Source organism: Pipistrellus kuhlii, unplaced genomic scaffold, assembly GCF_014108245.1.
Source record: "Pipistrellus kuhlii isolate mPipKuh1 unplaced genomic scaffold, mPipKuh1.p scaffold_m20_p_1, whole genome shotgun sequence".
NCBI classification, from domain to species: domain Eukaryota; kingdom Metazoa; phylum Chordata; class Mammalia; order Chiroptera; family Vespertilionidae; genus Pipistrellus; species Pipistrellus kuhlii.
In genome coordinates, this window is record NW_023425404.1 from 33,685,385 (window position 1) to 33,699,945 (window position 14,561).

General features: G+C 39.4%; 1 protein-coding gene across 3 annotated transcripts in view; it reads left to right on the forward strand.

The window, feature by feature from the left end:
- The first annotated feature begins 327 nt into the window (after positions 1 to 327).
- The window catches only part of CLPX (caseinolytic mitochondrial matrix peptidase chaperone subunit X), a 43,864-nt gene continuing 29,630 nt past the window's right edge, over positions 328 to 14,561 (forward strand). For 2 of the 3 annotated variants that reach the window (XM_036438735.2, XM_036438728.2), the window contains exons 1-3: positions 328 to 599; positions 6,666 to 6,826; positions 8,309 to 8,426. In XM_036438735.2, coding sequence (XP_036294628.1) covers positions 521 to 599; positions 6,666 to 6,826; positions 8,309 to 8,426 — 358 coding nt within the window. In that variant the 5' untranslated portion in view covers positions 328 to 520. The remainder of the gene's footprint in view (positions 600 to 6,665; positions 6,827 to 8,308; positions 8,427 to 14,561) is intronic. The other variant, XM_036438717.2, reaches the window with a different exon arrangement.

Below are 14,561 nucleotides of genomic sequence, written 5' to 3' on the forward strand. Positions count from 1 at the left end.
GGCCTGCACCTCTGTGTTTACCTCAAAAACTTTTTCAACACTAGGATTAAAGGGGCTTCCGGAAGAATTGCCTTTCGGGACTTGTAGTTCCTGCAGTTAGAGCCAGCCACCGTCGCAGCGTGCTCATTGGCTCCGAGGTCTCCGCCCCCTTCCCCTCGCCGTACGGCGGTGCCTCACGTACACACACGTAGCACGTGCCAACGCCCCGCCCTAAGACCTAGGACGCAGGCGCGCGCACGCTCCCCGGGCCCGGTAGGCGGGTGGGGGGTGGGGGTGGGGAGGGAGAGGCGGAGGGGAGGGAGAGGCGGAGGGGAGGGAGGGAGAGGGCTTAGGTGTCTACAGTATTGGGTACACGACCGAGGGCCTCTGAGAACGCGCAGGCCTGGCTGCCTGGCGGCTGGAGTCTGCACTGGGCCTAGGGGTTGGCGGGAGGGTCCGGAGTCTTGACAGCGCGCCCTGCAAGTAGGAGCCGGGCCCCTGCGACTCGGAGGAGGAGAAGCCCGGCCTAGGCCCCGCGGAGATGTCTGGCTGCGGCGCCTGTAGTTGCGGAGCGGTCGCCGCGCGGCTCATCACTTCCTCGCTTGCCTCCGCACCGAGAGGTACCGAAGCAGTACTTGGGCCGAGCCTTGGGGCCCGGAGGGTACGGGCCGGCGGCGGGGTCCCGAGGGGAGCCAGAGGCCCACCCCGTAGCCGGAGTGTGCGGGCTGCGCGGCGCTGCGCCCGGCGCTCTCCTTCCCGGGAGCGTGGGGCTCTGCCGACCTCTAGAGCTGCTGTTTCTCCCCCTGTGCTCCCCCGCTCGCGCACTTTCCAGCCTCCGGGACTGTGGGGCCAGGACGGGGCCACTTGGCAGAAACCTTGAAAGGCACAGACTGCCCCTCCTTTCGTTAAAAACGTCCCCAGACCCCCGCTCCAAGCTCCTCCAAAACTGCTGTCTGCGCGCTGCGAGTCCTCCTACGGAGCACGACCGGGTCTCCTTCGGGCCCGTCCGGAGCTCCGAGGAGGCGCCGGTGGGGCTGCCCCGTGGAGGCCGCGGGCGGCGGGCGGCCGTCCCAGCCGCGGGCCGCCGTGTCATTGCCATTGTGCGGCCGCCGCCGGCGGGGCGGGTTTGGGAAAGTTCCCGGGCGCAGGAAGCGGGGGAGAGGGTTGTGGCACTGAGGTCTCAGCAGTTGTTGCCACCACATGACAGTCCCAGATAGTTGCTTCAGGGTGGCGCTGTTTACCTTCCTTTCTGTTTGTCCGGGGCCGTGAAAGTGCCACTCCAGCCTGGAGGCTCCGGAAAAGAAACCATTTCTTATCTTCCCCGAATTTAGGACTTATCAGACGATGAGGCTAGATCCTGTTATAATCCCTTACCTTCTAGACCAATCCGTTTCCCTTTGGGTTGACAGCTTATGACCACTCGATAAATAAGAAAAGTCGCCTTTTCCTAAATCTTAGGTTAATTACAAAACTTTGTTTACTAAGTGTACATTTTTTCTGACAGCTTATATCACAGAGGAATTAAGTGAACATGTGGGCAGAAGCATTTGTAAAATGATACTGAAATGTAAAAGAGTGAGTTTAGTCCCAAGACTAAAGAGTTGTTAAACCTGAACAAGTACATGTCCCTATTCCAGGAATTTGAGTTGCAAACACTTCAAAGTGACAGATTTAAATGTATTTATTTGACATATGTTTGTTGAGGGCCTTCCAGGCTGTGTTGGCGCTAGAGATAGAATGGTGAACAGATAGAGTTTGTACTCCAGATAGAGTTTAAATCTGGTAGAGGAGACAAATAATATTGTTTCTAGGAATGGATAGAGTATATGTGTGTTCAAGGTCATTATAGAATTTAATATTTTTACATAAAAAACAGCAAAATACCTTTCACATTGATTTAAGGCTTTCCCAAGACACAATTACATAAAATGTTTATTTTTCATAATAGAAAAGTCTAAAAGCCTATAATAATATAGAGATATTTTCCTTAAGGATTTAAAAAACACACCAGGAGGATTGTTTTTATTCAAAACTCTTGAAAAAAGGAAGAAAGGCAAAGATAGAAAAATCAGAATTGAATTTTAACTACTTTATTCTTATAAACAGTAGAGTTAAGAATTTCAGCAACATAATAAAAGCAAACAAAAAAACTTGATCAAATTAGTCCAACACAAAATTGTAAAATGAATTAAGAATAAAAGGGGGCATTTTGGAGCCCTGAAGTATAGTGCTATTCTCTATTTCCATTGGTGTATGGTAGTTTGAAAAATTATTTGTAAAATTGTCATCCTAGATACTGGATCTATTTTCTTTTCTGATGGCCTATATTTACCCAGTTTAATGTGTTTTTCCTCATTAGTTTCTTTGAATATGAAACCTATAGTAAAGAGAAATTTTAAATATTTTTTTCTACCCAAGTCCCATGTATTTTTAAATTTTAGTGTGTATTTTAAAAAAATGTTCTTTGCATGTATAAGTCAATTTGTTTTCTAAATATGTGTGTTCAGAAAGGCTTGATTCCATTTAAAAGGTTCTGAGTGGCAGTGTTTGGTCTGAATTTGGCTGTGAGAATTGTAGGATCAGAATTGTGATTTCTGGCTGCTTTCTGTCCTTGTCTGTTTAAAAGGTGTTACCTCATGAAGGTGTAATGATATGAAGATGCTTAAACATGTTCATAATTTTCATGATTGTTACATAATATGCCTAGACTATAATTTTAATTCTCTCTTTCTCTGTAAATACAGTACAGTTTAAGGCAAAGTGAATAAATTATACACTATCTTTATTTCTTAATCAACATTTCTCATGGTGTGTTCATCTTTACAGCGGCCGACTAGCCTTAGTGAAAACCTGTCAAACATTTTTAAACTTGAGGAAAGCTATCATAGAAGTGGTGTGTGTTGTTTTTTTTTAAGAAGTATTTCAAATTCATGAAACAATAACCTGGGCATAAAATGAAAATATGAGGTTAATAAAAGCAATAAGTGCCGGGACCGGTTTGGCTCAATGGATAGAGCGTCGGCTTGGGGACTGAAGGGTCCCGGGTTCGATTCTGGTCAAGGGCATGTACCTTGGTTGCGGGCATATCCCCAGTAGGGGGTGTGCAAGAGGCAGCTGATCGATGACTCTCTCTCATCGATGTTTCTGGCTCCCTATCTCTCTCCCTTCCTGTCTGTACAAAATCAATAAAATATATTTAAAAAAAAAAAAAAGCAATAAGTATGTACTAAATTGCTGATTTTGTTTGTGAGTTTTGAATTTTCCCCCAATTTGTGTTAGAGGTTAGAGGCCAAGTGTTTAAGTGATCATTTAACTTGATTTGCCATTTCATCAATCGTTGTGCACTTAAATATTGTCACAGCAAATAGTTTAAATTTTTTTTCTATATTTCTAAAGTACAAATTAAAGATTGGTTTATCTTTTAAACTGAATTATTTGTATGTTTTTGGAGAGTGCTTAAATCAAGATTGAATATAGGCAGTCAGATATTTAAAGGTTTAATAAATAACTCTCCTACTTTTTAATAGCCTGAAAGTAAGTTTACCTTATTCTAATATTTCTTTTTTAAAAACATTTGCTCTGAAGCTCAAAAAGCTTTATCTATATAACAGAAGTTTGTAAGTGATTTAACTTTTTAACTGTCTTTTGTCATTGCTGCCAAGTAGTCTTGTGAAATACACTTCACAGAAATACTTCCCTTTATGGCTTTGGGATTTTTTCGTTTGGAGTTTACAGGTTCCCAAAGGGTCTCGGGATAGAATTCAGAGGTTCCATGAACTTTATTTTCACTAATCCTGATGTGAAATACAGCATTTCCTTCAATTCTGAACATAGGCAACAAATCTACAGTAGCTGCAGTATCTGAATTTGTCACCAATCAAAATTACAAATATTTTCATACCATTACAAAATATATCTCACATATATTGTTCATACTTTTCACACCTTTGAAATCATGGTAGTTATAAGAGCTTTTAGGTCTTATATAATTTTGTTAGTAAAGGATATTTTAAAGATCTTTTGATAACTACAGTATAATTGGTTTTCTTTATTGTGTATTCTATACATTTAAGAATATTATTCTGAGAAGGGACCTGTCTGTAGGCTTCACATGACTACCAAATGGGTTCATGGTGCAAAAAGGGTTAAAAACTCCTGATTAGTTTGCTGCAATGATTCCTGTGAAGATTTATATGATTGGTGAACGACTGGTTATTTAAATTGATGAGTACAGTGGTTTAAAAGTGTGGTTTCCAGACCAGCAGCATCAACACCTGGGAACTTGATAGAAATGCAAGTTCCATCTTGTACCTTCTGAATCAGAACCAGGGAAGGTCCCCTACAATGTTTTAACAAGCTCTCCAGGTGATTTTAATGTGTGTACAAGTTTGAGAGCCACAGGTTTAGTATTTATGGCATCTTGTTGGTAGCCCATAGATTATAGAAAGTTAAAACAGTGCTACAGTACCATACCATCAGGACCAGCAAAGAAATTCTTAAACTTCTAAGTTCAGCTGACACAAGCATGTTTTTCAGATAGTGTTTTCTGTGGTGATTGTATAGTTGCATTTATTTAAGAGGACTTATTTTTCTTTCTATTCAAGTAGACTTTAAAATGATTATGTTCACAGTTTTTATTTCTCTTAAATTCCCAAAGATAAGTTCCTTTCAGCTTATTTTCTAATAATACTAGATATTGTAAATTGTTAAAACACTATTTTAAAAGATATTTTTTTTTTGCAAATGGGAAAAATATACCCACTATATGTGATAATTCAAGGTTGTTTTGTCTAAACAGCTAAGTAAAATAGCCTCACATAAATTTGTTACAATTGTAGTTTTCTTTGAGAATACATTGTAATGGCTCAATTTAAAAAGCTATACTTGTTACATAGATTATAATTTTATTTTGCTACCTTTCATTAATTTATTACGATCATATTCATAAACACACAAAATAGACAATGAACTGCCAAATACCCAGTATCACCCAGCTTCAGTACCCATTAACTTTCTGCATTACTTGATTTCCTCTCCCCATTATTCTTTCTAGACTTGATTTTTATATTGTCATAGTCTTTAGATCAAATTCTTTCCTTGGAAAAACATTAAATATGTTTGCTTAAAATGTATGAATTACCTTAAATCTCATTCTTATGAGGGAGTAATGGCAAGTGTCACTTACTGCAAAAAATGGTAATGTTGCACTTGAAAAAATTTGAACTCTTTTTTGAAACATTACGTAAGAGAAAATCACCAATTGTATTTTTTAAATTAATTTGCAATTTTAATACTGTTAAGCAAAATTTTACAGTCTAGATTAGGGACTGGGATGTCAAACCTTAAACCTTTTTTTATATTTTTATAGAGATGAAAACATTTGGTTCCTCTTATTTGTATCTTTCCTAAGAAGTTTGATGCATTCAGTTTTGTATTTTGTGAAACAGATGATGGCCTAGGCCAGCAATTTTTAACCTTTTTCATCTCATGGGCACACATAAATAATTACTAAAATTTGGGGACATACCAAAAAACTTTTTTTTTTTTTCTGATCCAACAACAACAACAAAAATAATAGTTATTGCCTACCCTTTTTGCTCCAAAATGACTTAAAGTTGTTGTTTTTTATCATTTGATTTTAGAAAGGGAAGAAAGGAGAGAGAAACATCAGTTTATTTGTACCACTTACTTACTGGTTGATTCTTGTATGTACTCTGGGGATCAAACCAGCACCTTGGTGAATCAGAATGATGTTCTTACCCAGTGGTCAGCAAACTCGTCAACAGAGCCAAATATCAACAGTACAACGATTGAAATTTCTTTTGAGAGCCAAATTTTTTAAACTTCTTCTAACGCCACTTCTTCAAAATAGACTTGCCCAGGCTGTGGTATTTTGTGGAAGAGCCACACGCCAGGGGCCAAAGAGCCCTGGTTTGCTGACTGCTGTTCTAACCAACTGAGCTATCCAGCCAAGGCTCAAAGTGACTTTAAAAATCAGGTTTCTAGCTGAAACCGGTTTGGCTCAGTGGTAGAGCGTCGGTCTGCGGACTGAAAGGTCCCAGGTTCGATTCCCCTTGGTTGCGGGCACATTCCCGGTAGGGGGTATGCAAGAGGCAGCTGGTCGATGTTTCTCTCTCGATGTTTCTCTCTCATCGACATTTCTAGCTCTCTATCTCTCTCCTTTCCTCTCTGTAAAAAATTAATGAAATATATTTTTTTTAAAAAATCAGGTGCTGATCGATGATTCTCTCTCATCGATGTTTCTAACTCTCTATCCTTCTCTCTTCCTCTCTATAAAAAAGCAATATAATAAAATAAAATTTAAAAAAGAATATAGGATATAAATGGTCTTTTCCCCCTACTAGCAAGGCAGATGTTGAAATATTTATTTCAAACTTTGAGTCACCCATTGTTACGATCTTGGTGATCTTTCTTCACTTCCAAAAGACAGGCGTGAGAAGAAAAAAAACATTTTTGCTCACCTGGGATCTCTCCAAGGCCCAGGTCTGGCCTATATTTGAGAGGGCTTTGCCTCTAATGGCATTATTTGTTTCTTTACCAGTTTGTACTACGGTGGAAACTAATTTTTCAACCTCTTGTGCTTAACACATTTTTGTTTCCAGGGTATTTTATTGAAAGAATGTTAATATTTGATGTGTAGACTAATAAGGTTTTTATATTTTCAGGTATTTCTTGTGGTCGCATTCATATACCCGTTTTAGGAAGGCTTGGGACCTTTGAAACTCAGATTCTACGAAGAGTTCCTTTTAGAACCTTTACAGAAACACCAGCATGCTTAGCTTCAAAAGATGGGATAAGTAAAGATGGCTCTGGAGATGGAAATAAGGTATTGGCACCTATGTACATATTTGAGTTCCCTTGTTTAAGCAATCCTGTCCTATCTAATTAAAGAATAATATGAAAATTGACAGTCACTCAAACACACAATATGGCTGCTCCATGTGATCAAATATGGCTGCCACAAGATGGCCAGCAGGGGAGGGCAGTTGTGGGCAATCAGGCCAGCAGGAGAGGGCAGTTGTGAGCAATCAGGCCAGCAGGAGAGGGCAGTTGGGAGGGACCAGGCCTGCAAGGGAGGGCAGTTGGGGGCATTCAGGCCTGCAGGGGAGGGCAGTTAGGGGTGGCCAGGCCTGCAGGGGAGGGCAGTTAGAGGCAATCCTGTGGGGGAGGGGGGCAGTTAGGCGTTGAGCAGGCTGACAGGGGAGTAATTATCAGGTGATCAGGCTGGGATGCAAAAGTTTTAGGGGCAATCGGGCACACGAGCGGTTGGAAGCCAACAGTCCTAGGTTGTGTTAGGAATGTCCGACTGCCCACCTGGATTGGGGCTAAATGGGCAGTTGGACATCCCTTGAGGGGTCCCAGATTAGAGAGGGTGCAAGCTAGACTGAGGGACATGTGTCCTCCCCCCATGCATGAATTTTTTGCACCAGGCCTCTATACATAACAGCCTAAGCAACCGTTCTGACTAGTCAGGTTGACTGAATGACCAGTCACTATGACAACATACCACCACGGGGCAGAGGCTCAATACAAAAGCTGCTCCCTGGTGGTCAGTGTGCTCCCACAATCAACCTTCCGCAGCCGGCCAACCTCCTGCAATCTCCCCCACCTCCACCCCACCCCCAAAGCTGTAAAGAAGCTTCATTAAATAACCTAGGTAGCTAGTCTGTAGGGTTGAATTAGGAATAGCCATCACTTCCTACTTTCATACAATTTTTGTAATTTATAACAGTGTAAACCCCACTTCATCCTCTACTAAAAATCTTGGATATCTTTATGACAATGCTGGGCTACTCTGAAGCTAGCGAGTAGATGATTGGTGATTGTATTGGGTCAGTGAATTATTATCACATTTTTTATTATGTAAACTTGACACTTGAGTTAATAATAAATGCCAGACAAGGTACTTGATGCTTTCATATTTGCACTTAATCCTGATAGTGACTCTGAAGTAGATGATATCTTTATTTTAGAAATGAAAAAAGTTAGATTCAAGAAAGTTAAGAATCACTACTTGTTATGGTAATAACACCCAATTTAATTTTATTGAAATGTAGTTTTATACTTTACAGAATTTTTTTTTCTAGTTTTTATTGAGTCATTGAAAGAAAACTTTTTTTTATAATGCTAACACATACCTGTATGTGCCAGCAATAGTAAGAGATTAAATTATGCAAATGATTTCATTCTAGAAATTGTAAAAATTGTATGATTAATTATCAACTATATTGTTTATATTTGTTTACATATAAAATGGTTGCCCAAAATTAATAACTGACACTCCTTTTTCCTCCTCCAAAAACTTTAGAAATCAGTAAGTGAGGGAAGCAGTAAAAAATCAGGCTCTGGGAATTCTGGGAAAGGCGGAAACCAACTGCGCTGCCCTAAATGTGGTGACTTGTGCACACATGTAGAGACCTTTGTGTGTAAGTATTGCTTCTGTTGTTTTTTTTCTCTGTCTTTTCTATAAATTTTAACTGCATAGAAATACACAAATTATATAAACTGAGGTTATTTTGTTCCTGAACTTATATGATTCTCTTTTATGTTCACCAGATACTAAAAATCCCCAGGACTAGTGATATTTTACACTGTGTATAGGAGAAAATTTAAGGAAACCCTTTGCTTCTTATTTTACTTAAGTCTTTATTTTAAATTTGGATCTTAAGAATTGTTTTATTATATTTTATTTGTTTGTATAATATATCTATAAAATAATTCAAAGTTATTGAATGAGACCCTGGCCATATAGCTCGGTTAGAACATCATCCTGATATGTCAAGGTTTTGGGTTTGATCCCTGGTCAGAGTACATACAAGAATAAACCAATGCATGCTTAAATAAGCAGAACAACAAACCAATGATGTGTCTGTCTGTCTGTCTGTCTCTCTCTCTCTCTCTGTTCTCTCCCTTTTTCCCTTCCTTTTTCCCTCCCTCCATCCCTCCCTTCTTCCCTCCTTTTTCCCTCTTTGTCTTCCTCCCTTCCTTTAAATTCAATTTTAAAAATTTCTTGAATGAAAGGCTCTGCTTATAACATACAAAGCAATAAAAAAATAAGCTGTTGAAGAGGTTGCATTTAGTGATTAAGTAATATAGTTCTGCGGGGCGGGAATCTGTGATTGATGTACATTTGATTGATAAAAGAAACTTTGTATATGGTTACCATGCAGATTTATACAACAGTCAAATGTAGAAAAACACAAGAAATTACAAGTTCTGTGATCTTAACAGAGTACCCTTTCTTTGATTTAAGAAAAACAAATATTTTTAGAAGCTAAAAGCTATTAAGTTCACAGAAGTGCAAAACATTAAACAAAAACTTTATTTTTAAGAAAAAAGTACATTTTAAAAAATTTCTGTTCTTGGTATAAATTTTCATTCTTTCCAGTGTAATCAAAATCTCTTGAACTCCTTTCAGTGTCATCCAAAACTTCCTCTATTTCTGGATTAAAAAAATCCATTCACAAATGAGCTATGTAATTTGGTCACCCTTTTTTACTTCAAACTTTTCTTTGGCAAAATTAAACAGTACAATAAGATTTGCTATAATTTTCGTTTATGACACCAGCTCCTGCATCTATGAAATGTTTGCAGCCAAGGCAGAACATGGAGCTATTCTTTCATAGCACCCAGAGGGAAGAGTTGTCTGAATGTCGGTTTTCGCTAGAGGTGGTTCTGTGTAATCATAGGCACTGTACGGGTCATAGCCTGCTACCCATGCAGATCTCTCGGTCGGGCAGTAGCACGCTCCAAAAGCCCAGCAAAGCCACTTGCTGGGAGTGACAGGTATCTCTTCAGAGCACAGCATGGCAGAGCAGAACAGGAGTGGTGAGGGGGGTGGGGAGAAAGGCAGAGGAGAAATGAGAAGGTGCAGGGTTGGTTTTTATAACCATTAAGCTATACAAGAACCAAAGCTTGCTTATTCTGTATTTATTATTCTGTTCTTTGTGTACCTATTGATTGTCTCATAAAGCAAGAAGTGGGTCATTCAAATATTAAGGTATTTTCCTTCTCTAAGTACCTTTCAGAGAAGCTATGCTCTCAATTCTAGAAAATGTCTGATAAGCATTAATGATTCAGAAACTAAGAAGGAAGAAATCAATAGTCTTACTTTTGCTTAATGTCAATAATTCTCTCTGAAATCAACAAATAGTTTGTTTAATGAATCAAATAACTAATTTCCTATATGATTAGTGTTAATGGTAATGTAATTCAGCCTTCCTATACAGTCCAGTTATGAAAAGGTAAGGTGTGGCAGAAGTTTCAGTTTCTTATTATTAGCTGGAGAGGAATCTCTGTATTTTAACCCAAATAACTTTAGTTTCACATTTATCAGTGCTATTAATTGGCTACTATACAAAAAAGTAGCATGTTTTTACAGTTCTAGAAAGACTTTAAAGTAGTTCCATTCTATAGCTGCAATGATAGAGGTTCTGTTTGTAGTTTTTACCCAGTAAGAGATCAAAGAGAAAAATCAATCTGAATGAATAGTAATTTGAATTGCAGTATAAAATGAAAGTAGTAGAACTGGATGATATAACTTCTAAGTAACATTTTCTGTTAACAAAATTTGGTGTGATATACTAAAGTTCTTAAAATCTGAGAATTGTTTAATTCATAATGGTAATGTCATATATATCTTTAAATAAACTAGGTCCTCTCAAGATTAAGTTTAGTTTTCTTTTATACAGTGTTTTCAAAACCTGCCAGGTCACTGTTGTTTAACTGACTAAGTGAACACTGAGGTGATTGTTGACCATAGATTCTCTCCTTCCCTAGAGATTAACATTCTGTAGGTATTGGGTAGGATCCTAGAATCTGTAAATATAACTGAGACCAAATGTGGAAAACACTATACACTAATCAGCTCAGCTCTGAGGTGGTCTATTTTCTTTGGGACTTCTAATGGGGGAGGGGAATGTGGAAGAGAAAAGTAAAAGAAGAATACATACTCAAACATCTATTGAGTCAGAGACTGCTGAGCTCAGAAAATTCACAGATGAGCATAACACTGTCCCTGTTCTCTGGATCTTGACTACTGAGGAGTAATAGGCCCCAGCAATGAGACTAGGCCCTTCTCCTTTGGTTTTGTTGAGCCATAAAAAAAATCTCTTCAGCCGAAACCGGTTTGGCTCAGTGGTAGAGCGTCGGTCTGAGGACTGAAAGGTCCCAGGTTCGATTCCGGTCAAGGGCATGTACCTTGGTTGCGGGCACAAACCTGGTAGGGGTGTGCAAGAGGCAGCTGGTCGATGTTTCTCTCTCATTGATGTTTCTAGCTCTCTATCTCTCTCCCTTCCTCTCTGTAAAATATCAATAAAATATATTTTTAAAAAAATCTCTTCAGATTTTGAATGCAGTGGATTTTCTGTCTACTTATGGGAAATTTGGTCAATCTAGTTCTCAAGAGTTTTGTTTCTTAGGTTATTTATTTAAATCTATTTATATAGTTATTCATAAACACATTTTTATTTATTTTAAAATATATTTTATTGATTTTTTACAGAGAGGAAGGGAGAGGGATAGAGAGTTAGAAACATTTATGAGAGAGGAACATCAACCAGCTGCCTCCTGCATACCCCCTACTGGGGATGTGCCCACAACCAATGTACATGCCCTTAACTGGAATCGAATCTGGGACCTCTCAGTCCACAGACCGACGCTCTATCCACTGAGCAAAACCAGTTTCGGCTATAAACATCTTTTTAAAATATCTTAATTGATTTTAGAGAAGAAGGGAGAGAGGAAGCATTGATGAAGAGAAACATTACTTTCTTGGTTGCCTCCTGCAGGCCCCCCTATTGGGGATGGAGCCTGAAACCCAGGCATGTGCTGGACCAGGAATGGAACCAATGACTTCGCAGTGCATGGACCAGTTTTCAGCCAACTGAGCTACGCTGGCCAGGGCCATAAACATTTTTATGTGCTTTTTGTCACTTACGGTTCTTTTATGAATGGCCTGTTTAGGTAACTGTCCATTTTTTGTCGTATTTAATTATTTTAGAGTAGGGGCCTGTTGCAGAAGATTCCTCAAGAACAGGGCTTCTGGTGGGCTTCCCTCCCGCCACCTCTCCTGGCCACTCCCCTCCTCCCGCACTTTCCCTGCTGCCTCTGCCCCCAACCCCACCCCACGCTTTTCCTCCTGCTGCCCCGCCTGCGCTTTCCCTCCAGCAGCCACCTTGCTTTCCACTTTCCCTTCCTCTCCTTCTATGCTGTCTTCAGTCTTTACTCCTCCCTCCCTGTATGCAAATTAACCACCATCCTTGTTGGGTTAATTTACATACTCACTCTGATTGGCTGTGGCGTAGTGAAGATACGGTCAATTAGTATTTTTCCTCTTTTATTAGTGTAGATTATCTGAGGAATATACATATATGTCCCTCTTTATGAAAAAGTAGAGCATTATAGATAAAGCTAAAAATATATTTTGTAATATATCTTCATTGAACATAAAACTTTGTAAAAGCATAAGTGTTATCATATTCATGTTTTTGTTGGTTTTTTGTTTTTTTGTTTTTTTCAACTTAGCAATGTTTTAAGAGCTATATATGTTAATACATAGAGGTCTAGTCCTTTCCTTTTTTAAAAAATTTTTTGAGGATTTAGTTTTTTGGTTTTTTTAATCCTTACCCGAGGATGTTTTTTATTGATTTGAGAGAGAGAGAGAGAGAGAGAGAGAGAGAGAGAGAGAGAAACGTCTATGTGAGAGAGAAACATTGATTGTTTGCCTTCCATATGCCCTAACTGGGTACTGAACCCACAACCTATAAGTGTCCAGAACCATGCTCCAACTGACTGAACCACCTGGCCAGGCTGTGTCTGGCTTCTTTTATTTAGTACTGGAGGCCCGGAGCACAAAAATGCATGCAAGAAGAGGCCTTCCTTCCCCGGCTGCCAGCCTGGGCTGCTTCCCTCCGGCCGTCCTCCGGCACCCAGGGCCCAGGCTGGCTTCCCTCTGGCCCCGACTTCCTCAGGAAGGACGTCCGGAAGACATCTGGTCTAATTAGCATGTTACCCTTTTTATTATTATAGATTATTATAGATGTTTTCAAGGTTCATTTGTGTTGCATTATGTATCAACCCTTCATTGCTTTTTATGGTGGAATGGTAGTATTTCCTTGTCCACTCATCTATTGATGGACATTTGAGTTGTTTCTACTTGTTAAGTATTATGAATAATGCTACAGTGCTCAGGCCAGTGTGGTTAAGTGGTTAGAGCAAAGGGTCATGGGTTCAATTCCCAGTCAAGGGTACTTACTTTTAGTTTGCAGGTTTGATCCCTGACCCCATAAGGATGCATACCAATTGATGTGTCTCTCTCACATTGATGTTTTTCTCTGTCTCTCCCTTCCCTTTCTCTCCCTGTTTCTCTCTCTCTCGCCCTCCCTTCCACTCTCTTTTTATTTCTTGTACTTTTTTCATTTCTTTATTAAGATATTGTAAGTGTACATATTTTACCATTGCCCCCCCACTCCACTCCCATACATGCCCTCACCCCCGAGTTTTGCATCCATTGGTTATGCTTATATGCATGCATGCATGCAAGTTCTTCAGTTGATCTCTTATCTCCCCCACCTCCTTCCAAAAAAAAAAAAAAAAAAAAAATCAGTGGAAAAATTATCCTCAGGTGTGGATTAACAAGAAAAAGAATAAAAGCAATGCCACTATGAACATTTGTGTACACTTTTTGTTTGTTTGTTTGTTTTTACTTGGGCATTTGCTGAGGAACAGAATTGCCAGGTGAAATGGTAACTATGTTTAGCTTTAAAAAAAAATTATTTTTAGCTTTTATTTATTGATTGGTGAAGGGAAGGGGGTGGAGAGAGAGAGAGAGAGAGAGAGAGAGAGAGAGAGAGAGAGAGAGAGAGAGAGACACATATCGATTTGTTCCACTTATTTATTACTCAGTTGGTTGCTTTTCTGTGTACCCTGGCCTGGGATGAAACCTGTAACCTTGGCATATCAGGCTGATGCTCTTACCAACTGAGCTACCTGGCCAGGGCCTATGTTTAGCTTTTTAAGAAACTGCCAAACTTTTTTATTTTTATTTATTTTATTTTATTTTTAAAATATATTTTATTGTTTTTTTTACAGAGAGGAAGGGAGAGAGAGAGAGAGCTAGAAACATCGAAGAGAGAGAGACATTGACCGGCTGCCTCCTGCACATCCCCTACTGTACATTCCCTTGACCAGAATCAAACCCGGACCCTTCAGTCCGCAGGCCGACACTCTGACCATTGAGCCAAACCGGTTTCGGCCTGCCAAACTTTTTTTAAAGAGACTTTACCATCCTACAACCTAGATAGCAATGTATAAGGATTCCAATTATTCCACATCCTTTTCATCACTTATCTGTCTTTTTTATTGTAGCCATCATAGGGATTTGATTTACATTTTCTTAATGAGTAAAGATGTTAAGCATCTTTTCATGTGTTTATTGGCCATTTCTATGTCTTCTTTGGAGAAAAGAATATTTAAATTCTATATTCATTTTTATAAGACCAGTGCTCTAATCCTGAGCTATAGGTCCTACTTTATGTTCATTTTTAAATTGGGTTATCTGC